At 41.9% G+C, this 25,091-nt stretch overlaps 2 protein-coding genes and 1 long non-coding RNA gene across 19 annotated transcripts in view; 2 read left to right on the top strand and 1 right to left on the bottom strand.

Annotated features, from left to right (window-relative positions):
• ARCN1 (archain 1) overlaps window positions 1-15,704 on the top strand; it is a 33,712-nt gene extending 18,008 nt beyond the window's left edge. For both annotated transcript variants that reach the window (XM_072613058.1, XM_072613059.1), the window contains exons 5-10: window positions 635-799; window positions 6,075-6,240; window positions 7,212-7,359; window positions 7,800-7,908; window positions 11,711-11,915; window positions 13,676-15,704. In XM_072613058.1, the coding sequence (XP_072469159.1) occupies window positions 635-799; window positions 6,075-6,240; window positions 7,212-7,359; window positions 7,800-7,908; window positions 11,711-11,915; window positions 13,676-13,765 (883 nt within the window). In that variant the 3' untranslated portion in view covers window positions 13,766-15,704. The remainder of the gene's footprint in view (window positions 1-634; window positions 800-6,074; window positions 6,241-7,211; window positions 7,360-7,799; window positions 7,909-11,710; window positions 11,916-13,675) is intronic.
• Window positions 15,705-18,080: 2,376 nt separating this feature from the next.
• On the bottom strand, window positions 18,081-25,061 carry LOC140506180 (uncharacterized). The gene is made up of 2 exons (XR_011967803.1): window positions 24,935-25,061; window positions 18,081-18,270 (listed from the first exon to the last, which is right to left on the bottom strand). It is a non-coding gene; the product is annotated as an uncharacterized lncRNA (long non-coding RNA).
• Window positions 22,842-25,091, top strand: part of PHLDB1 (pleckstrin homology like domain family B member 1) — a 65,840-nt gene continuing 63,590 nt past the window's right edge. For 9 of the 16 annotated variants that reach the window (XM_072613056.1, XM_072613055.1, XM_072613052.1 and 6 more), the window contains exon 1: window positions 22,843-22,945. The gene's annotated coding sequence lies outside the window, so the exon portion shown is untranslated. Of the gene's footprint in view, window positions 22,946-23,300; window positions 23,430-25,091 lie in introns of those variants that run through there. The other 7 variants (XM_072613037.1, XM_072613049.1, XM_072613044.1 and 4 more) reach the window with 2 other exon arrangements.

The following is a 25,091-nucleotide window of genomic DNA, read 5'->3' as shown; positions in this document are numbered from 1 at the left end:
TTTAAACCGAGCCTTATTAACTAAATCCAGTACATTAGCCACTATACCATAAAATTTAGGTATCTCTCAAGGTCAGTCTTCAAGTCTTAGGCATTCACCCTAACAAGGGCTTCTGAGGAAATTAATGATAATTAAATTACTGATCTTGGATCAGTAGTAAGGAAGCAGTGTGCTTGGGAAATGCATTAAGTAAGGGAAAAAAATAGACAAAGAGTCTACCATGTGCTAGGCACTGTGCTAAACATTTTATAAATATCTCATTTGATCTTCATAATATCCCTACAAGGTAGATCCTTGTTTTATAGTTGAAGAAACTGAGGCAAACACAGGTTAAATGACTTGCCCAGCATCACACAACTAAGTGTCTGAGACTAGATTTGAACTCAGGTCTTCTTGACTCTAAGTCCAGTACTCTACGTACTGTACCACCAGCTATCTCTAAAGTACTTTCTTAACAGTCCTGTGTTCTAATCCTCAGTTGTGCTGCTAGTTCACTGTTCCACCTAGCCTCTTTGCGCCTCAGTTTCTTTTTCTGTAAACATTGGACAAGATCACTAAGGTCCTATTTTGTCAATCTGTGTAGTGAATTTTTTTCTACAGCAGCTAATATCTTATCATTCATCCTTCCTTTTAGGCCTTCAGGTCCAAGCAAGGCTTTGAAACTTGGAGCCAAAGGAAAAGAAGTAGATAATTTTGTGGACAAACTGAAATCTGAAGGTGAAACCATTATGTCCTCCAGTGCAGGCAAGCGTACCTCTGAAGCAGCCAAAGTGCTCACTCCACCTGTTAACATGGAAAGGTAGGAATTTATCTCTGCATTATGAGCATACCAGATAACTAATGTAGCTCTCCTTTAAGCATTTGTAAATTTCTTTTGCCTGTTCTTAACTTTTTTTATACAAAACATATATTTAAAGTAGAAGTATTATATAATAATAATGTATATTAATATACAGGAAAATATCTTGGAACATCTTGAGAAAGAAAACTTCTGCCTACCACGTTTCTTTCCATGAATATCCCCATCCTAGTGATTTTGAACCCCTAGAGTCAGTGTCCAAACCCCATTCTCTATCCCTTCTGCCTGCTTCCTTATTGTCATTCCCCTCAACTCAACCACCCCAGTGTTTCATTCTAGAGTTACTCATCCCTTCCACTGTGTTCTCCTGAATACTTGCCTTGTAGGTAATAAACCTACCTTCATCTTAAAGCTTTTCCTTCCCTGTTTCTTTTATCATCTGGCTTTCAGGCCCCTCCTATTGATATAACCTACTTGGCTACCCTTTCCAATACTAGTTACACTTTCATTCATTTCTGGTTCTGTGGTTGAGATTGGAGAGTTAGATTACTGCTTGCTCCCCCTTGCCACATCCAGGCTCACACTCTACCACCATCATCCTTTGAGGTTCATTCAATCTTTGTCTACCATGTAGTCAACATGCTAGGAGCTGTTGTCTTCTTTCCTCAGTGGCTCATCATCTTTTTTGTCTTCCCCAAAAACCTGCCTTAATATTTGAGGACTTCAGCATATGTATTTCTACTTCCTCAAGCACCCTAACATTCTAGTTCCTCAGTTTACTCATTTCACATGACCTGCTCCTCTCTGTTATTTTTGCTCAGTTACGCATAGAGATAATCTTTCTATCACCTGCAGATTTTCTGTTTCTTTGTCCATGAACTCTGAAATTCCATGATCTTGCCTTAATCTGTTGTCATTCCATTTCTCCCTTAGTGTTGCAAGACTTAATTCTATTCTTTGTCCTCATTGTGACCACCTCCTTCTCAATCCCTCACTTCTTTCTTTTGTCATCACCCCTACACTGGCTACATTCCCTTTCCTATTTTGATCCTTTGGTGAACTAGTTCAGTTTTACATTGCCCCCTTAAGTCCTTTGCCTTTTTTATCCTTTTGTCTGATCTTACACTGCTGAGCCTTAGCCTAGGATTACTCTCACCTTCTCTGTGTACTGCTTTTCATGTACTGGACAAAAAAATACAAAACAATTTTTCACTCTTATCCACTGCAAATTTATATTACATAATCTCAACTAGGTTCTTACTGTGGCTAGGCAATTCTTTTATACCTTTCTAATTGATTCGCTATCCCACTTACCACATTAGCTATCTTGTCACATAAAGAAGTGGACCTCCTTGCCAAGGCAAACCTCTCTACATGTACAAATTGTCCCATTTCATCCAGTCTTCTTAAACAGATCCCCACTCACTTATTTTTAGTCTCTCCCTGTATACTTGCTGTCTGCAAATATGCCTGTTTCTCTTTCATTCTCAAAAAACCCATATGTGATCTGTCTCTGCTATCATCCCATAATTTTCCTCTCTTTTGTGACTAGACTCCTTGAGAAAATTTTCTACAATTGATAACTCTACTTCCTTTCCTCTCACTCTCTTAACCTTCTACAATCTAGCTTCCTCATCATTCAACTAAAACCTTATCTCTCCAAGTTTCTAATGATCTTTTAATTGTGACAATGTTTTCTCCTGATTCTCCTTCTTATCTGACTGTTCCTTCTCAGTATCCTTTGCTGGATCTTTATCCAGGTCATGCTTGCTCTCTCAGGCTATCCCCTGATGTTCTGTTTTGGACCTTCTCCTTTTTTATTAGTTTATTTATTTTTAGTTTTCAAAATTCACTTCCGTTCATTTTAAGTTTTCTCCCCTTCCCTCCCCAAGACAGCATGCAATCTGATATAGGTTCTACACATACATTCCTATTAAACACATTTTCACCTCAGTCATGTTGCATAGAAGAATTATAACAAGTGGGAGAAACCATGACAAAGAAAAACAAAGCAGAAAATAGTCTATTTCACTCTGCATTCAGACTCCATAGTTCTTTCTCTGGATGTGGATGGCATTTTCCATCATAAGTCCTTTGGAATTGTTTTAGGTCCTTGCGTTGCTGTGAAGGGCTAATTTATCAGAATCAGTCCTCGCACACTGCGACTCTTACTATATACAGTGTTCTCCTGGTTCTGCTCATTTTACTCAACATCAGTTCATATAAGTCTTTCCAGGTTTTTCTGAAGTCCACCTAGTCATCATTTCTTACAACATAAAAGTATTCAATTATATTCATACACCACAACTTGTTCAGCCATTCCCCAGTTGATGGGCATCCCCTCAATTTCCAGTTCTTGATCACTACAAAAAGAGATGATATAAATATTTTTGTACATGTGAGTCCTTTTCCCAGTTTTATGATCTCTTTGGGATATAGCCCTAGAAGTGGCATTGCTGGGTCAAAGGGTATGCATATTTTTGTAGCCCTTTGGGCATAGTTCCAAATGGCCCTCCAGAATGGTTGGATCAGCTCACAGCTCCACCAACAATGAATTAGTGTTCCAATTCTCCCACATCTTTTCCAACGTTTATCATTTTCCTCTTCTCCTTGTGTGCCTTTCACTTGATGATCTCATTGGCTTCCATGAATTTAGTTATCTCTGTGCTGATAGTTTTTCTTGTCCTAACCTGTCTCCTGACCTGTCATTTTATATCTCCAGCTGCCTATTTGTATATCTCAGTTATGTCCAAAACTAAAATTATCTTTCTTCCCAAACTCTTCACTTATCCTATTACTCTCAAGAAAACTACCATCCTTCCAGTTGCCCAGGCTTTCAAAGTAGGTATTATTGTTGACTTCTCACTATCTCTTACTTCCCATATCCAAGCTATTGCCATGCCTATTGATTTCCCTTTTGCATCTCTCAGATATTCACTCTTCATTTCTTTGACACTACCACTGCCTTGGTACAAACCCTCATCACTCTGCACCCAGAGTATTGCATTAGCTTTCTGTCTAATCTCTCTGCCTCTGTTCTCCCCATACTCCATTCCATCCTTCACTCAGCTGTCATTGATCTTCCTAAAGCACAAGTCTGACCATAGCACTCTCCCCAGCAGGGTCAGTTATAAAACCATCTGCTTGGCATCCACTGTCCTTGATGACCAGGCCTCCTCCTGCCTTTTCCATCCTTCTTCATCCCTAAGTATTCTGCCATCCAGTGACATTGGCCTTTTTGCTATCCCTCCTACAGGACATTTCATCTCTAAGCACATTCTTGCTTGCTATTGCCCACGCCTAACATTCTCTCTTTCCTCCTGTCTGCCTCCAGGCTTCCCTGGCTTTTTTTAATTCCCAGCTAAAATTGCATTTTCTATGAGAAACTTTTCCTGGTCCCCTTAATGTTAGTGCCTTCACTCTGTTGGTTATCTTTGTATATCTTATTTGTATATAATTGTTTATGTGTTGTCTTTCTCAGTCGACTTTGAGTTCCTTGAGAGCAGGGATGGGTTTTATGGTTGTTTTTAGTTATTTGTTTTCCTTTCTTTGTATTCCTGTCACTTAGTGCCATACCTTGTACATTGTAGGTGCTTAATATGTACTTGTTGACTAACAGACTGCCTTTTCTCAACTCTTTACTGCCTAAATTGATCTCAGACACTTATTTCCTTGGCAGATGTGTGGAGTCTCTAGTGTGCTATCTCAGAGTGGTCCTGACTAGGTGAACTAGATCTATAAATGTGCATTGGTGTTGTCTTTCCCACTCTCCTAAATTGAACTGGAAAAAACTCAATATCTCATCCAAAGTTTATAAATATTACATAAACATATGAATATGCATTCTTTCTTTATAAATATTTACCCCATGAAGAGTGTTCTTATTAGCTCTAGACGTTCATATTGGTTGGGAAAAACTTATAAGTAAGTAGCAGTTATGAAGCAAGTCTACATATTCACAGATCAAATTTCTTGTGTTGAAGCCCAGAGCCTTCTACTGTTGCTGGTGTTTTTGAGGTCAAGTGAAAGATGAGTCTGGAAGAACAGTTCTATTAGGTTTGTATAAAGGAGACATATTCATTCCCTTTGAGTTTTGTGTGAAGCACAAAATTTCATTTTGTTAGAAATGAACAACTAATCATTTTGTTAGAAATGGCAGATTGACTGACTTCCTGAAGCAGAAATGTCTCTGATGTAAGAAAGTTATCAGCAGTGGCAGTTTGGACTGAAGGAGATAGTTGGAGCTCTAACCTACCCATTAAAAAATAAGCATCTATTATAAAGTTGTACTGTGCTAGGCACTGAAAAATACAAAGAAATGTGTGTGTATGTGTATATTTATGACACCATTTTGTCCAAGAGTTTGCAGGAAGGAAAGATATGTACACAAATGACTGATGAATGGAGTTAAATCAATGCAAAGGAGAGATTCAGGCAAGGTACTGTAAAATATTTGAGGAGAAAGATCATTTTTGCCCAAAGGTTGTACTTCATGGAAGACTGGGTACCTAAGTTGTTCTTTGATAGAAAGGGCTTTAAGTAGATGGGGGTTTGTGGGTAGGGGGAGCCTGTTTGAGGCTTCAGGGACAATGTGACCCAAAGGCAGTGAGATAACACTGGAGTGAAGGGAAATGGGGGATGACAAATAATCTAGTTGTACTTGAACACAGAGCAGGTGAGGGAGAATAATATGAGTTAATGCAGGAAAGATGGATTGGAGCCAGATTGTAAAGGGCCTTGAATGCCAGGTTAGATTAGTAGTTTATTATAATTCATTAGGCAATGAGGAAACCACTGGAGGTTTTTTTTTAGTAAAAGTGTAATATCAGATTGGTGTGCTTCTGACATCTTTGTGAAGATGGTTTGGAGTCAGGGGAATAAATTAGAATCAATAATTTGTTAGGCTGTTCAGAAAAGACTTTGGCACTTGGTGGTTGTGCAAAAAACACTAGCTGAGCTCCTGTGACTATAAAGTTCTACTTTGCACTATTCATAGAAGTTAGTCCTGGTACCAGAGACTTTGTTTTCAAGAGGACAAGGAAAGTCAGATTGGAGTAAAATTCTTAAATCTTCCTTATTTCCTTGTTCCCCATTCCAGGATGTTTTACAGCCTTATAAGTCAAGTGAGGTCAGAGTAAGAATAAAAACAGACCTCACACAATGCTGGCCAAAGTAGTAGCATCTTTAAAAATGTGTTGTCAGTGGTGAATTTAACATAGAACAATACCTCATTTTCCTTTTCCAACTTGAGTAAGTGACTTTGTTATACCTGCAGTGTGCATATGAAGATTGAAGAAAAAATTACGTTGACCTGTGGACGAGATGGAGGATTGCAGAATATGGAGCTACATGGCATGATAATGCTAAGAATCTCAGATGACAAATTTGGTCGGATTCGTCTACATGTGGAAAATGAAGATAAGAAGGGAGTACAGCTACAAGTAAGGAAAGGCAGAGGCCTGGAAAACCTTGAAGGGTTTCATCGAATTAGGATATCTATTAAGGACTAGGTATTATAGGAAGGCTTGAAATCTATTGTATGGTTTCAAAACGTGGCAACTTGAGATATGGCAGAGATATTGTTATCTTTTGATATAGTTCAAAAAGACTATAATATGAACCAAATTTATTAAACTTCATCGTTTCACAGTAGTAATTTTCATTCCCCTCAATGCTCTCTCCCTTTGAAAAACAAAAAACTTTGTGACAGTCTCCTGATTTCCCATTATCCATCACAACTGAAAAATCTCTTTCTTAAAGATGGCATTATTAATAAGTGTGTGCATGTGTCTGTGTGTGTGTGTAAATGACAACTCCTTATTAAAAGACAAAAATTCCTCTGGCTCCAAAAGTGTATGTAGCACAATAACGAGATGAGATCTGTTCTTAAACAGCTAGAGTTTAAATCTGTCCAGTCAGGTTCTCTGCTATGGCAAGACTCAGTTCTAGTCACAAGTGTAATAGTGCTCTCCATAGAGTTTTCTGGTGATTTAGAAATTTTGTTTTGTCTTTTCCTTCCATCTGCTGCCTCTTTATAAAAGACCAAGATTAACATCTAGCCCCTCCATGAAGTAGCTATAATATAATAATAATAATAATAATATAATAAAATGTTATTTGGAAAGGAGGTGATACTCTTTACTTTCTTACTTGCAAATTTTTTTTCCATAAACCCAACTGCATTTTAGAAATTGGGCTTTTCCGTAGAGAGGAATAAGAATTGAACTTAATATTTAAGTATCCTATAGGTTTGTGAGAGAAATCCCTTCCTAGGATTTGTCATTAGTGCTTTTTTCAGGTATTTCTCTTCGCTCAGTTAAAACTTTGTACCACATAAGACCAGAAGGGAACACTTTGTGTCTTGTCTTATCTAAATTTAATTAACGCTGTGTTTTCTGCTCTGTCATATCAGACCCACCCAAATGTGGACAAAAAACTCTTTACTGCAGAATCTCTAATTGGCTTGAAGAACCCTGAGAAGTCATTCCCAGTCAACAGTGATGTTGGAGTGCTAAAGTGGAGGCTACAGACCACAGAGGAATCTTTCATTCCATTGACAAGTGAGTGCCTTTAGTCTGTGCCATTGAGTTAGATTCTGCATTTTGAGAGGACCGGTTGTAGTGCTGACTCTTCTGGCAATAAATTGAACTGTTCTCGGAACTAAAATAAAACTTATCTTTGTGACATTTTTTTCCAGTAGCTTCAGTTTGAAGTGGTCATTTCTAATATTGTTTGAGGATTGTAGCAATCAGTTACCTCTGATTTGCTATCCTGTCACCTTGAAGTGTGTTGTAAGCAGAAAGATCATTGATTTGGAATCAAGAGACATAGATTTAAGACTTCTGTTGATTATTAGCCAAGTGACATTAGGCAAGTCACTGAGCTTCACTTTCTAAAATGAAGAGGTTGGACGTGGTGATTTCTGAGGTCTCATCCAGCTCTGACATTTTGTGATTCTCTTAATACCTCACTGTTCCTACCTTTGTTTTTGTGCCCTTAGTTAACTGCTGGCCCTCTGAGAGTGGAAATGGCTGTGATGTCAACATAGAATATGAGCTGCAAGAAGAGAACTTGGAACTGAATGATGTAGTCATCACCATCCCACTTCCGTAAGTGGAATCACACTTTCCCTAGGCTTAGTTGATAAACCAAAGCTTTGATAACAACTCTGGGACCTCACTTGACCTTGTTCAGCTTTCTAGGAAGCTTGGGAAGTTGGTCTTTTTAAGGGATGGGCTAGTTAATGTTCCAAAGCAGTTTTCTGATTTAGATTCTAATCATAAGTCACAAAGAAATTAGCCATTTCTCACAATGTTAGTCAGTAAACATTTATTAAGCACCTGTTACATGCCAAGCACTGTGCTAAGCACTGGGAATACAAAGGCAGAAAACAGTCCCTGCCTTCTGGGAGCTCACAGCCTAATGAGGGAGACAACCTGCAGACAGCTATGTGATAGAGAAAGTAATCAACAGAGGGAAGAGGAACCAAGAAAGGCTTCTGGTAAAAGGTCAGATTTTAGCTGAGACTTGAAGGGGAGCCATGAAGCAGAGGTGAATTAGAGAGAGAGCTTATTTCTTCCACACTTTGCTCACTAGCCACTAGTGTATTAGTAATGGGTGGGGCTAGATTTTCTGAGGCCCCCATATACATCAGTGATCTGTTTTGAAGCTATCATAAACTAATCTCCTTGGGCAATGAGCCTCTCAATTTTCCATATAAAAGATGTTTCCTAGTCTTGTGCACACAGCAGTCATGTTCAGTAAATTCCTGTTGAGTAGAATATTTGCCCATATTCCCAGGTAATCTCCTTGAAACACTTTCTACCATGAGGTTATATTCTAGCTAGGTGGCACAGTGGATAGAGTGTTGGGCATGGACTCAAGAAGACGAGTTAAAATTCAGCCTTGGACACTTACCGACTCTGGGACCTTGGGAAAGTTTTTTTTTTTCTTTTAAAATAATTTTTAAAATAATTTATTTTTGGTTTTCATCATTCACATCCATAAGTTTTTAATTTTCTCCCCTCCCCCCTTCCCAAGATGGTGTGTAATCCAATATAGGCTCTATATACACATTCCTATTAAATATATTTTCACATTAGTCATGTTATATAGAAGAATTAGAATGAAGGGGAGAAACCATGAGAAAGGAATAAAAGAGCAAATAGTCTGCTTCAATATGCATTCAGACTCCATAGTTCTTTCTGTGGATGTGGATGGCATTTTCCATCCTGTGTCTTTTGGAATTGTTTTAGGTCCTTGCATTGCTGAGAAGAAATAAAGTGTATTAAAATCAGTCATCATACCCTGTGTTTGTTACTGTATAGAATATTCTTCAGGTTCTGCTCACTTCACTCAGCGTCAGTTCATATAAGTCTTTCCAGGTTTTTCTGAAGTCTACCTAGTCGTCATTTTTTATAGCATAATACTATATTCTATTACGTTCAAATACCACAACTTGTTCAGCCATTCCCCAATTGATGGGTATCCCCTCAATTTCCAGTTCTTGGCCACCACAAAAAGAGGTGATATAAATATTTTTGGACATGTGAGTTCTTTTCTCATTTTTATGATCTCTCCGGGATACAGCCCTAGAAGTGGTATTACTGGGTCAAGGGGTATGCACATTTTTATAGCCCTTTGGGCATAGTTCCAGATTGCCCTCCAGAATGATTGGATCAGTTCACAACTCCACCCACCAGCAATGAATCAGCATTCCAATTTTCCCAAATCTCCAACATTTATCATTTTCCTGTTTTTTTGGAGAAATCATTTAATGTTTCACCTGCTTCAGTTTCCTCAACTGTGAAATAGGGATCATATTAGCACCTACCTCCCAGGGTTATTGTGAGGATTAAATGAAATAGGTGTTTAATAAATGCTTGCTCCCTTTCTCCCTACATTATCTCTACTTGATGTAGAGATTTTTCCATATCTACCAAATCTATGGCTGAGTTCTGAGAAACAATAGCGTTCTTTCTGACATTACTCACTGTAGTGTGGCTCTGTGATAATTGAGAGAGAGAAAATATTTACTTTATATCGAATTCCTGCATGAAAATATTTTAGGCCTTTACATAGCATGCCTGTCTTTATCAGTGCTGCCCTTTAAATCTGCATTCAGAAAGTATGTACTTGCACGTCCCCCAAGCTGATAACCAGAATCCTATTTACCGTTTGCTTTGGAACAATAGATGGCTGCCTTGTGCTGTTATAGAGCTTGGACTTGGGTGACAGGTGTGGTTTTTGTTTGTCAAGATTTATTTTACTGGACTATTTTTAGGATGCCACAATTTTTAAGCTTTGCCATCTACCCTGTAATTGTGGGTTTGGTGGTTTCCTGTGTCTTCACTCAGTTTTGCAATATTCTCCACAAGAGACCCTTATACAACCCACTATGCCCTGTCTTCTACCATTGCTAATGTCAGAAGTGGCCAAAATCAGATTTGGGGATGTAGAGAAGGGCACTAAATAGAATTGGGACCATCAACTAGACAGAGAAGAGCCTTTAGTCTTTTGTATCACCTTTATAGAATTTTCTTTGTCCCCTTTATTTATCACCAACATAAGCATAATGTTCCTTAGTGAATTAAAGGAAGGTAAATTTAGAATGTGTGGGAGTGGATGACATTGCTTGTCAGCTTCATGCATAATGAAAAATAGCCCTAACTGGCCCTGGTAGTAGTTCTCTTGTAAACTAAGGGTAACTAGAAATCTTTCTTTCCCTCACCATGATTCATTTTTTCACTTAGACACTTTGCCCAAGAGTTCTTTCACTGTCAAGTTAAATGCTGACCTACTGGATCGAAGTCCAGCTTCTAATCTTATAAGTACAGCCAGGGACTCATGGTCTATAAGACCTAAACTCAACAACCTCTGCTCTACAGAATTAAAGGTTTGGATACAAAAAGTTTTCCTGTGCCAATTTGTTATTTCCTAGTGATACCTAAAAGGGTATCTGCACTAGTTTTAAAATCTCTTCTTAATTCCACAACACAGGATTTAAATCAGGGATATAAGGTTTGCAGAGACCATATGTCTTGATTCAGAGAGATTGTATTTCTTGTGGCCTGAGTGAGAGTCAGGAGCAACCCATAGATACTAATGCTAAATGTCTGCTGTTCAAAGTAAAGTAGAAGTATCCCAAGATGAGGGTGTCAGATCTCTGGTCCCTGTCCTCATTTGGAACCTTGTTTCTTTATCAGTAAGCACCCCAACATACACAGGAGGGCCTGCTATCACAGGTTGTTAGATCTGCATTCATAAAAGGAAAGGCAGCTTTTGAGAAGTTAACAGTCACTTTAATCAAGCACATGTATCATTCCTTTAACCAAGCACATATATCATTCACCTGTTTCAGGGGAGTCAGCACCTTGAACTTCAAAGAAAAAACAGAGGAAATCAAAAGTCAACAGACATGGCTTCCTCTGTCTGACCATCAACAGTCAGGTCCAGCTGTCTGACCATAGTTACCAGAGAGGGAAGCACTGACATCTGGGTTTTCCAAACTGGAGGACTCCTTAGTGGCTTCCCAGAGTCCTCTTCTGGCCAAACACTTCCAGTCAGTAAGCCTCAAAATAAAACCGCACCTCAGAGTCTTTATACACTCTTTAGAGCCAGAGGGCATCACATCCCTTGACAACTAGTGCCTCATTAACAAAATGCTGGGACCTTCCTACAAATCTTCCCAGGCCTGACTGTGGGTGGGAAAGATCCTCCTTAACACATTATTCAATCATAGGCACTTTTAGTAAAACAAAAACAGCATAAGATCCTACTTTGCTTGCCCTTACAATTTCTCAAGGGCTGTGTAAAAAATTACATTTGATCTAATTTGGAGCTAGTCATCATTAATGAGTTTCTTTTGCCTTTGGCCAACTAAGCTGACTTTGTACGTGTTGCCTGTGACAGGTCTGGAGTTGGTGCCCCTGTAATCGGTGAGATTGATGGTGAATATCGCCATGACAGTCGACGCAACACCTTGGAATGGTGCCTGCCAGTGATTGATGCCAAAAACAAGAGTGGCAGCCTAGAATTCAGCATTGCTGGGCAGCCTAATGACTTCTTTCCTGTGCAAGTCTCTTTCATCTCCAAAAAGAACTATTGCAACATACAGGTACCCATGCCTAGGGGAGATGTACAGCTCGAGCAGTGGGGTAGATGGCAGCTGGTAAACAGCATGGTTTCAGGATCAGGGCAGGAGTCTCAAAGACTGACTGGCTTTGCGACCTTAGGCAAGTCCTTCACCCTCTCTCTTCCTCCACCTTTTCCCAGTACTAACTGAATTGAGGATAAGTTAAATGATCCATGCGAAATGTGTAGCAATCGTAGAAAAGACAATTATCTAAGTGTGGCTAATTTGCTTTGTGATTACTGGCTTGGTTGCCTCCTGCCACTCAACACAAAAATTTATACTTTTGTGTTATTTTGCCGTGACTTGATGTTCAAGGAATGCAGATTCATTTTAATGCATTTTTTTTTTTCATTTTAGCTTAAGTAGAAGATAATTTGGAAGAGAGTTGCATAGATGCCAATATCCAGGAGAAATGATCTTTGGGTTATCTGCTCTTCTGCTTCCCTTCAGTTAATATAGGGATCAACTCTAACATTAGTCAGTGTTTTACTCCCATATCTCTGAGAAATAGCTATGATGGTTTGGTGGGAATCATTCCTTTAGGTCATCATTTTGGCCCACTATTCCTTCTGTCTATGAAATAATATCACCAACAGATCCAGTCAGACTGTTGTCTTCTTCCCTTTTTTATTGTATTTTCATGAGGGTGGGGGAAGTACTGACTGTCTTGGCATTCTCTTATCTTCCAAATAGTCTCCATCTCTCTGATAAGTGGCCAGAAGTTCTAGCTTTGTCTGCTGGACTCTTCCCAAGATCAGACACTCTCTTTTCCTTGTCATTGATATAGCTTGATCTATATTGCATGTCACATAACGAAACAGACTGCTAGGTGGGAATATTTCTAAACAATTGCACTATTCCTCTTTAGACAATCAGAAGGATGTGCAACAGAATAAGGTTTTGTGATCCCTCAAAAGGGGCGGTTATCCCAGCTGAACTCAGGAAATAAGTTGGGTAGACAATTGCTAGGAGACCATCGGGGCAGACTGTGCATGCTGCAGCGAAGTAATGATAGTGAATTAGGGTGATACACCTTCATTCACAATCATTCTCGATATCATTTCTTTTGAACTAGATTAAAACATAAATCTTGTCCATTCAGAGTTATTATACAGTCTGTAGAATGTAACATCAAACCAGTGGGGTGGAGATGGGGACTGGGCTTGGAAGAGGGTGGGGAGTGGGGGAGATAGATTCTCTTGTATCAACCTGATTCTAGTCTGTCTTTTATATATGCTTACTTACATGAATACTGTGCTACCTCTCTTTCTATCACTATTACTCTTTGGAGTCCAGAATTGTTCCTTATTTTCTATTTAGTAGTTATCGTTGTGTTCAGAAGTAGTAGCATTTCAGTGATGGAAGCAGCAAATCATTTTTGTTAGGTGAGGATAGGATGAAACCATAGTAGTGCTGGGCAGTAAAAGATGTTTGTGGTAAACATCAGAACATGTACCACCGTGCCACAGCCAGGTTATACAAGCATTCTGGCACCTTCCATCATGCATTGGAGGTACCACTTAACCTCTCCATCACGCTCTACATTGGTAGTTGAAGACATGAATTTCTTTAATATTCAGAAGACATGAATTTCTTTAATATTCAAACCTGTATCTCAGTTGATGTTTCCTAAGCCACCTTCTCCATTATGCTCAAGGGATTTGATCTGGGCGGTGATGAAAATTTAATAAGCTTCTTAAAGGCTCACTTTCCCCACCCCCAATCTGTTTGTGTTTTTCTAGGTTACCAAAGTGACCCAAGTGGATGGGAATAGTCCTGTAAGGTTTTCCACGGAGACCACCTTCCTTGTGGATAAATATGAAATCCTGTAAAACCAAGAGAAGGGAATCGAAAAAGAAGATTTTTAAATAAAAGAAGAAACCCACAATGGCTAAAGAATTTTTTCCAAATCTGCAAGCCACTGGAAATCTTTTTTTCTGATAAGACGCACGTTTCTGTATGCGCAAGGACCCTCAACTCATCCCCAGTTCCAGGGTCTCAGAGACATTCTTTGGCAAAGAATTGACACAAGCTAAAGGGGGGGGGTGGGGGGAAAGGCTGCTGACTTATTTGGCAGATCTCACTGGCCAGCCAGAAAGCAAGCTCCCCAGAGAAGGCCCCTGGTTAAACATCTTCCATGCCCCACCCCTCATTTCATTCCCTAAATGCAGTTGCACCTCATACTTTCTTTGTTTTAAAAGGTTTTCTCTACAGATAGAGGTTTTAATCTTCTTTTAAATCTCTTCTGCTCCTAGCCTTCTTTTCTGTCACATCAGTCAGGCACTGGGATCTTTTTGTACATAAGCACTGCATTTGTTTGTCACTCCTTGAAACAAACTGATCTAGCCAGTCCTTAATTGTAGAACTTTGAAAGTGAAAGTTTTGATTTTGTAATGGGGTTCTGGAGTGAAAACACAAAGAATGTCTTATATCCCTGTTCCATTTCCCTTTAACCTCCCTGCTGCCTCCTCCTACTTCTCTGTTCTGCACACTCCCAGGATCCAAGATATCCTTCCTTCAGGCCTATCCCCAAGAAAATATTGCTGAGAATCTAGTTTGAAGTCAAGAATGGGAGGTAGCTGCCTTCTCTTTGGGACTAAGTGGCAGTTCTCAGGTGGTCTCATGATCTTTACTTGGGAAAGGATAGGAGACCTGTTAGAATGATTCTGCTCTTGGGGCCCCAGATTAGAGCTTAACCATCCATAGATATAATCATGTCTGTTGCCAGGGTTCCCCTATTTGCAGTTATTCTATTTGGGGCACTCTGGCTAAAGGTTTAAGTTTCATACTCTAGACTGTTTATGGTTCATTTAAAATCCTGTCACTACCACCTCCCTCCTGGCCATTCTGAATGTTGTGTCTTCAGAATCCTAGACAAAAATAGAATGGTGGTTTTTGAGACTGAATTCATTGAGCATCAACTATCTCATTGACCTGTAACATTGAAGGGACTCCCCATTGCTACCAGGTTGTAGGTTCTTAACAAGCAGATGGAAATTTCTTATTGTATGTCCTGGTATAGGACATTTTGCCTAGCCCATTTTCCAACTTGTGGCTCTTGCCATTTAGATAAACACTTATTGAAAAGCCCACTTTTCCCTTTCTTTTAAATTTTTTCTTCTACGTAGCTTCAGATGCTGGTTGATTTTCCATGCCAGCTTATCCACCAGTAAGAGAAAAACTCAGCAGCCAGCCAAGCCCGATTTGTGTCCACTGAACTTGATAAGGACTGGCTTCAGCAAATGGCATCTTATGCTGCAGCAGCGACTGGCAGAGGGGACAAGCAAACAACTCATGTATAGAAATACTCCTGCCCCTTTAGCCAACGAAAGAACCCTTTTTTCTCCCTTGTAGAAAGTGTGCTTGAAGCAGTTCATACTTTTATAAAGGGCCCTGGGATTGCCTTCCAAGGAAGTTCCTGGCCTCCCCCCTTTTTTTCTCTTAACTGCTGCATCAGGGTGGTTTCCATGTGAGGGTTTTGGGGGGAGGGAGACAGGGAGAAGAAATTTGTCCTGTAGTTAAGTAGGTGAGAAATATTATTAATCCAGTTTTGTTCAAGAGTTGCTTGTCCATATGATTTTTAAAAGTCAGGTTTAGTTTCACAGGACCTTTTTTTTTTTTTTGAAATTACTTTTGGGGTAATATTTAAAATGAAAGAAGTTTTGTAACCCTGTAAAATAATTACATAGGGAATATAACATTCCAGTGTACACAAAGAATACAAATTCTTTAATCAAATAAAGAGTATTATAAAATAAATTCTTTAGCACATTTACTGTCTCAGTTGTTGGGTTGTTCTGTTTCTACCATTCACTCAGAAAACTTGCTTTTCTACTCCTGAATTCGTGAGATGAAATAAGGAAATCCCTTTCATTTACCTTTTTTTTTTAACTGGGTACTTCTCCCAACCTATTTAAATATTGGATTGAATTGTTGAACTGCATTCCAAATGTATTTGGAGAGGGTTTTTTTTTTTTTGCTTCCCTTTTATTAGCTTATATAATTGATCATTGATACTTTATTTACCTTAGGAATTTTAATGGATTTTGAAGCTCTTAACTCTCAGTTATTAGAGGAAAGGGATGTGATCACAAGGAATGGGCAACCAGAAATTTTTCTGTTTTCATTTTAATTTTAATACCACCTGAAAAATGTCGTGGAGCATAATGGAATTGATTTAGAAGGTGAATTTCTCAAATGAGAGAGCCCATAACATATGTTTGGGTGTTTTAGTATGTGGAAGCAGAAACATTTTGTTTTCTCTAAGGAGGGACAGATTTGAGTTGGCTTGGGGAAAAAGTATGGTATGTTCTTGGTCTGATTGAGGCTAAATTAGATAGCTCAAGTGTACATTTTGCCAAATGCAACTTTGGTAGTTACACTGTCATGGATCCTTTTCCAAGACTGGCTACTAGTCCTGTCTTTTTTTCCTTGTTCTGCTTATTTCATGTTGTGTTTGTGAAGGGATGCTCCAAAGAGATGCCTGAATGGCATTTTTAAAAAATTTGTATCTTATCATGAGGAAAGATGAGAGGATAATAAACTTTTACTAGATTATTTGATGTAGTTTGAGAAAATTGTGGGGGTTCCTCCTTTGAATGAGTTTAATCTGGTGAGGTTAGAGGGACCCAGGAGGTGAATACGTCTGTCTTTTGCATATGCCAAATAGCTACAAATCCAAGTAGTCCGTTAGAGGCTGCACAGTGTCTTTCATGTTGCAGGGTAGAGGTTTAATCTTTTTATCTTGAGTTCCAAGTGTAGCCATTTCTTTAATCTTTTTATCTTGTCACTTAATGCTAAGGACTTCCGCCTTTCAATTAGCATCTTAATTACCACCTTTCCCATAAGGCAAGAACCACAGGGTGTCATGTAATTGTTGAATGGTTGTCCTTTAACTTGGCTAGTTATGGAACAGTCATATTACTCAGGATGGGAATGAGTAAGAGAAAAGAACAACCCCATTATTTTTCATTTTAATTTTAATTATGATTGAGTCAGGAGGGCATAATACCATAGATAGAATGCTGGGCTTTCCTGAGTTCAACTTTTGTTGTTTAGTTGTGTCTGATTCTTCATGCCCCCGTTTTGGGGTTTTCATGGCAAAGATACCAGAGTGGTTTGTCATTTCCTTCTCCAGCTCATTTTACAGGTGAGGAAACTAAGGCAAACAAGATTAAGTGACTTGCCCAGGATCACGCAGCTAGTATGTGTCTGAAGCTGGATTTGAACTCACAAATATGAGTCTTCCTGACCTAGGTTCAGTGATGTATCCAGCGTGCTACCTAGCTACCTCAAATTCAGCTTTTACTTTGAACAAGTATTTGCTGTGTGACCATAGGTACCATTTAACCTTTCTGTACCTCGGTTTCCTTACTTGTATGTAGGAATAATAGTACCTATAGTTCTTGCCTCACAGGATTTTTGTGAAGTTCATGTGAGGATGTACATAAAGCCATTTGCAAATTTTCATCACTTTGTAAATGTCAGGTATCATTCTCAAGTGCCCACGTCTTTGCTCAACATTTTAATCAACACATGGAATAAATGCCCGACCCCTGTGCTGCTACAAGAAGAATAGTAGGCTTTGTAGCCTATTTAAAATAATAATAGGCAACCTATAATGGTTCAACACTTGCAAAATACTTGATGTATTTTATCCTATTTGATAGAGCAATCATTAGGTATAGGTAGTGCAGACAAGGAAGTTGAGAATTCGATAGAAACAGCAAATGTTGCCCACCCAGCACGTTGCATAATCAGACCTTAAATCCAGTTTTCTGATTAAACCTGCCTCGGGGGAGCATTTTAAAATGAGAGCCAACTACTATTGGCAATATCCTCTTGAAGTGGCCATGTTCTGCCAAATGCCTCCTCTGGGCCAGGTTTCTGACCATTTTGCACTTTAAAAATAACTCAAAAAGGGAGAAAAATTCCTAAAAGGATTATAAGTTTCTCTGACCAAGAAAAAAGATAAACAGGTTCACTGTTAGGAGCCTCTTCAACCTCCTAGCATGTCCAAGAGGAAACCCTAGCTGCCTTTTCATGACTGGGACCCCCAAAAGAGACCCTTCTACAGAGGCTAGCAGTAGGTACCAGCTTCACTTCAAACATGTGAGGTGATCACTTACATGGTGAAGTTGACTTACATTCTGTAATAGGTTGGATTTAATTTTTTTTCAAGGGAATTTTATGATTCTTTGATTCTGAATCCCAGAAAGCCAGTGATTGATGAAGAGTAGGCAGCAGAATTGGATTTCTTTCCTGAATCGACTGGACATTCCCATCATCATGGGACACAAGCAGTTTTCAGGAGGTGAGGCCATTTCACCCTTTCCTTCTGTGGAAAGAAGAAAAAAGTTTGTTACCCTACTTGATTGTGTTCACATTTAGGTTGGACTAATCAGAAGTATCAAACTTCTGTAATGGGTTAAAATGTAATTGGGAAACATTTAACAATATCAAAATATTATGTAACATAGATAATGTTAGTTTGTGGTTTTCTAAGTCAGTATGCTGCCCTTAAGGATTGGTTTCTATTTGAATTTCAGCCCACCAGGCTGGATGACCTCTGATTTCTCAATTCAAGATTCTGTACTCACTGGATAAATAAATCACTTCAAACCTGAAGTGTTGTTGTAGCACCATTCCTAATTGGTCTCCCTGCTTCAAGGCTCCAGTCTGTCTTCTATCCAACTGCCAATGATATTCCTAAAGCATATGTATGACCACATTATTCCAGTGGCCACCAATTGTTTCTAGGATACAATTCAGAATCTTCTGTTTGACATTTAAAGCCCTTCATAACTTGATTCCAACTTACTTTTCTGGTGCTTATGCATCACTGAGAATGCATAACATAGTGGATAGAGAACTTATATTAAAGCCAGGAGACTTGGGTTCCAGGCCCACTCCTGACACTGGCCATGTGACCCTAGGCAAGAGATGACCCCCCTCAGTGCTGAAGGCAACTCTTTAAGACCATGTTATAGAGAAAGTGCAAAAATGCTACAAGTCTGGCCCCTGTCCTATTGGGCATTACTCCCTTTCATGCATTCCATGGTCTACCAGGAGTGGGGAACCTGCAGCCTCAACACCATGTGTAGCCTTTCTAGGTCCTTGGGCTTGGCCTTCTGACTTGAGTCCAAGTTTTACAAAACAAATCCTTTTAATAAGGAGATTTGTTCTGTGAAGTTTGGATTCAGTCAAAGGCCACTTGTGGCTTCGAGGTCGAAGGTTGCCCACCCCTGCTTGCCAAATGGGCTTCCTTGCTATTCCTCATACAGAATAGTCTGTCTTCTTTCTCCATGCCTTCATGCATACTTCCTTCTCTTTGCTTCTTAGATCTCTGGTTTTCTTCAAAGGTCACTTCAAATACTACATAAGGCCTTTGTTTCCGAAGTACCTAGCAGCAGTGTTTGGTACAGAGCAGGCACCTAATAAATTATTGATTGATTGATAACTGATAACCTCCAGTGTAATCTAGCCCCTGGAGGCTGCTTAGGCATTCTAAGGTGAAACACTTCATTAACACAGCTTTCTCCAGTGATTACAATATCAAGAGTTAGAAGGGAGGTTAGAGGTCAGCTACTCCAACCTGTAACTGAACGTGATCGCCTTCAGTGGGGTAACAAGATTTTTTACATTTTTTTGGGGCTTCTGAAAACTGCTCAACCTGTAATCATGGGGCTGTTCAGCCTGTTTTGGGAAAGTAGTCCAATTCTGCTGCCTACTCTATTCAACAATTATTGGATTCCCAGATTAAGGAATTATAGTCACAGAAGCTTATTAATAGTATGTGTATAGCACTTTAAGGTTTGCAAAACACTTTACAAATATTTTATCCTCACCACAGCTCTGGGAGGTAGATCTATTATTATCCCTATTTTATAGGTGAGGAAACTGAGGCAGATGGAAGTTAAGTAATTTGCCCAGGGCTAGTCGTCTGAGGACAAATTTAAGCTTATCTTCCTTTCCAGTGTTCTATCCACTGCACCATCCTGCTTTTTATCAGATGCATGTCGGCATCCCTAACAAGTGGTCATCTAGCCTGTTTGAAGATGTGGTATCCACTGCCATGCTCTTAGGAGAATGTGAGTCCTTATAGAAAAGAAAAGTTGACTAGCAGTTGGTATTCTTGTCCATCTCCCTGCCTAATTTATGAACAAGTACTGGATGAAAAAGCAGAGCAAATTAAACAGTTCTATTTCTCCTCATTCTCCTTGGCCTGTCGTTATTCAGCTTACATGAAGCCTCTACACAAATGTAGCAGTCATGACCTACTCTCTGCCTTTCCTTAGATCCCAGCCCTACTCAGAAGTATTTTGGCCCAGGTGAGGTGCTAGATTTTGCTGCTGTTTTTATGGGCTTTGAGAGGACCTAGAATAAACTAGAGTCTGCTTTCTCAGAGCTGTTCAGCAGGGTTTGAACTCTTTCTGAGTTGGAGAGAGAAGTTATTTGGTGCAGAAGCCATTGCCGACACACCTACTACCAACAGCCTATGCTAGTGGTGAAAGGACCAGGGAATTAGAAGCTTCTATCTGATAGAATCTTTGTATATACGTATAAAGGTTCTGCCCTGGACCATGATAGCCATTCTTCTCTGAGGCTAGGATAATAGAGATTTAAAGGAGGTGGGGAAAAAGCCAAGGCAGAAGCAAAATTGGTATGAAACCCACTCCCAACACTCAAAGCCAAGTGTAGAGGGCCTCCTCCCTCCTTCCCAAAGCCCTTGCCCTCTCCTCCTGCTTCCGTTTTGGAAAGTCTGAAGCGCCTGGAAAAAAACTTTTTTTTTTTTTTGCTCCCCCCCATACCACCCCGCCCCATTTTGCAGCCTCTTGCGTAACTCTGTGAGAGTACAGGGTTTGATGGGCTCCAGATGTGGAGGTTGGGGTGGGGGATAGCAAGAGGAAGGGAGGGTGTCAAGTCCTCTCAACCCTGCAACTGTGGGAACCTGGAGCTTGGCCCCAGTGGGAGATGAGAGGGCACATTGCACAGAGCCTTTGTCATGGGGTCAGCCCAGCTGAGAGTGGGCGGGAGGATAGGGAGAGGGGAGCCTGCTGCTTAGCGTCAGCCGCTTCTGCAGCCAATTCGTTTGTCCCTGAAGCAGCTGGAGGAGACTCCTCCTTGAGCCGCCTCTGCCTTAAGAGAAAGGGTGGAGCAGAGAGGAATCAGGCCATTCTGTATACACAAGAACCTCTAAGGACCCTAATCTATCTTCTGATTCTCCTCGCTTCTGTATATAATAATATAATAATAGCCAGCAATTGTATAATGTTTGCAAAGTACTTTATAAATATCTAATTTTATCCTCCCAATTATCCTGGAAGGTAGTGCTAATGTTATCCCCATTTTACAGATGAGGAAACTGAAGCAGACAGAGGTTGTAATTTGCCTAGAGTCAACCAGTAAATGTCTAAAGAGAGATTTGAATTCAGATCTTCCTGACTCCAGGTCCAGTGCTTATTCTCCAATTACTTAACTTTTCCAACTCAGGACCTTTTCCTGAAGGTAATGATTTTATTGGCATCACAAAGATAGGATCTCTCAGCCTGGTTAGGATGAAAGTCCCTTAGCATTTCTTTGCTGAAGTGAGGTTAAGTGGTTTCCTTAAGCCTGCTAGAGAAGAGATGGCCATCCTCTACAGCCTAGAGAACTTTCAGTTTACATGGCACAGGTTACATGTCTGCAGTGGGACACAGTCTCTGCCCAAAAGGCACAACTAGTTTGCCAATGGCAAGAAGTAGGGGTCATGCAGGGTGTGAAAAGTCATCCCTACACTCCCTCCTCCACATGACTTCCACACTACTCAGTTCTAGTCAGCTGCAGCCCTAGGGGGGGCCTCCCTGCTGGACATTGGTTCTGTTAATAAGTGACCAACAAACCAGCCTCCTCCTGTTCTCGGTGTGGGAAGGGATGGGACTGAGAGGGGGTGCTGGTGGTGGTGAACTGTTGGACCAGCAACTGAGTGGAGATTTTGGTTTCCCTCTGTTCTCAAGTCAAAGGGCAGAGTCTGCCTTTTGCTCTGAGTCAAGTTGCCTTCATTTTGGGGGTCTCAATTTTGGAACAAAACATTTGGTGCATGTTATACCTTTCCATTCTCTGTCCAAAAGGTTCCAGGAGAGGAAGAAGATCTCTGGGAGGAGGAGGAGGACAAAATTTATAAAGTCCCACAATCTAGAGGTCTGCCCTATGGATAGCTTTCTGGAGCCTCCCCTATCAATCACCTTGCAAAGGCTAAGCTCTAAATTAAAGATCTACTGTCCTGGGTTAGCATTGGGTTTCCCAGGGTAACAGCTCCAGCCAGGTTTGGTTTCTATACAGTTCTTGGGTTTCCAGCTCCACTTCCTTTCCTCACAAAGTCTTCCCGAACCTACCTTGGGTGGTATTCCCCACAACTCTAATCTAGCAGATTTGGTATGGGGCTGCAGCAAGAGAGACATCTTTAACCCCTCAGGTTTGGCTGCTCTAAACTGGATGAGTGAGAATATGGGACAAGGACACCTGAATCCTGGGGTTACTGATGAACTGGAAGTAGGCTTGAGGAGAACAATAGGGACGAGCAAAAGTCTTCGGGGGAAATAAATGGTGATTTATGAAGGGACAGAAGACACACAAGTTTGGGAATAAGATAGGGACAGGTTGGAGCTCTCAAATGTACCCCTCCATCTATCATTTTTTTTGAAACCTGAAGGGGTGATCTGGGAAAATGGGGGGAGGCCGACCACGAGGGGGGAGCCCAGCTGCAGAGAAGAACAAAGCCGACGCTGTACAGCAGAAGGGAGGTGCAGCTGCAGGAAGAGAGGGGTGCCTTAGACTCCAACCCTATAACAAGGGCGGCTTTTCTGGGCTGGGATGGGGGGGATGAGACTGAGATGGGGGCGGGTCCTCGCCTGGGGGGCGGTCCCGGAGTTCTCTCCTCCTCTCAGGGCTCAAGGGGAGAAACAAGCGCGTCCTGGCGCTGGAGTACGAAGCGACCAAGGCAGGAGAAGACACTGCCTCCCTCCCTCCCACAGGTAGGGTCCCCCCCTCGTGTCTTATCCCATCTGAGACTGGGGAGTTGGAAGGGGGTGGTGAATGTCGGGACTTGAGTACAGGAGGTAGCTCGGGAAAAATGTCCTAGAGCTAGAGGAGGTGTTTTGGTAAAAGAACTCAAGCCTCTTTTTATTTCATCCCCACCCCCACCCTTGACCCTGAACCGAGCCTGCCTAGTCTGAATGTAGGGAGGCGCCCACTCCTCCCACCGTGACGTCGAGAAAAGCCACTGTCTCCCTGCTAGAGGGATCCCCCGATTCCCCCCCCCCCCCGCCCTGTCCCACCTGGAGGGTATCCGGACCTCTAAAAGGCTTCACCTTCTCGCCCTCCAACTTTACTCGAGGTACTCGCCTGTTCGAGAGACTTTGTCTTCTAGGTGGGCGTAGAGGAAAGGGACAGAAGCCAGAATGGGATGCCTCAACCCTAAGGCTTGTTCCCCGGGACTAGCCAGGAAAGGAAGCTGAGGTATGGGAAGGCAGGAGAGGAGGCGGGATCCGGGTGAAGCTACTTCTCTTTCCTAGCTGGCTCATCACCCTCCTACGCGGCCAATGACTGGGCTGTAGCGGGGACAGGAATCCCAGGGGATCGGAATAGGACTTAGTAGGGAAACTCCTCCAGGCTTCCTCTGTGGACCGACTCCTACAGTTAAGGCAAGTTATCCAAGACAGAGTCCAGGAAGGGAAGAGAGAAGAGTTGGGGAGCTGGGGAGGAGGCTGTGGACTACAGGCTATTCTCCAATGGGAGGCCCGGGACACTTGGTTTTTTATGTCATTTGGGAAATATTCTCCCGCAGATGGCCCCAGTCCTGAGATTACTTGGGAGGCAGAGCTGTAGGGACCTAGGGGTTCAATTTCTCTAGCCAACGATGCCCGCTGAGTCGTGGGTTCGAATCCCATCCTGATCCTTCCCTGGGGCTGGGGAAGCACCGGACTAAGCCAAGTGAGCCAGGGTTTCTCTGGAGGATGGAGAGGGAGGCGGGGAGAAAATCAGGAATTGTTATCGGCCTCTATAGGGGCCACCCTGACTCAGATGAGACCTCCAGGAGCAAAATGGGAACTGGATAAAGTTGGACCGAGGGTCTTCTTGGGTCGACTTGCTTCATCCCCACCCTGGCCCCACCCTGCCTTGCGGTCTTGGGGTAATACTGGAGAGTTATACCAGGGACAGAGGGGTGGGGGACCGGGGACGGAGGGCACCGGGGTGGGCGACCAGGAGACAGGCGAGCCGACACATTCTGGCCAGGTTAGCTCAGCGGTCCAGGCTGTTCGCTAGCACTGACTCATCGGCGGCGGGGGCGGGAGAGGGGCAGCCGCGAACACTTGTACACAACTTGCAAGCAGAAACAGACATCTAAAACCCCAGGGGCAGCGGAAACAAACAGATCGCTTCTCCTAACCTCGCTTCAGCCTCAACCGGAGGCAGTATGCTTGCCTTTACCAGGGAAGGAGTCTGGCTCTGGCGGGCGGGCCTAGGGGCGTGTAGCCCTGGCCCCCTCCCCCTGACTTCCCGAGCAGGCCAGGCTGCTTCCCAGCCTAACAAGCGGCCCCTTCTCCCCAGCTCAGCCGAAGAAAGGACTCTTGTCCAGGAACCGGGACGGGCGGGGCCGGCTGTGGCTAAGGTCCCAACACAGCCTCCTTGTCCCAGGCCAGAACTAGGAAGGGGAGGGGGACGCACTGCACAGCCCCCTGCCCAGAAGGAGAGAGGGAGAAAAGGAAGGAGGAAGGGACGAAAGGAGGGAGAGCTGGGGAAGCCGGACCAGGTGCCCGGGCACCGGGAGGCCTAGGGAGCCGACGCCTCAGTGGTTTGGGCTCACGTCTAGTCTCCTGTCCCCCCTCAGGCAACCTGAATCAACCAAGCAACCTAAGAAAGCAATAAACTGGCCGGAGTTCAAGATTCCCTTTTCTTGAGCCTCAGATCTCTTTAAGCCTCAGTTCCTCAGACACCGCATTCCTTCCCTGTCTTCTGTGTACCTTAGTTTTTTTTCTCTTCGCAGCTCCTCACTCTCTCTCTCAATGCCCCCAATCTCTTTTGGTCGGTTCCTGCTGCCCTCTTGTTCTTCCATCTCCCACATTGTCCCCTTGGGCCTCATCTTCTCCATCCAGGCTCTCCTCTTCATTCCAGTCCAGT

The sequence above is a fragment of the Notamacropus eugenii genome, chromosome 5, assembly GCF_028372415.1.
Source record: "Notamacropus eugenii isolate mMacEug1 chromosome 5, mMacEug1.pri_v2, whole genome shotgun sequence".
In the NCBI taxonomy this organism is placed as follows: domain Eukaryota; kingdom Metazoa; phylum Chordata; class Mammalia; order Diprotodontia; family Macropodidae; genus Notamacropus; species Notamacropus eugenii.
The sequence above is the reverse complement of the archived record's forward strand: the minus strand, read 5'-3'. Positions and strand labels throughout refer to the sequence as shown.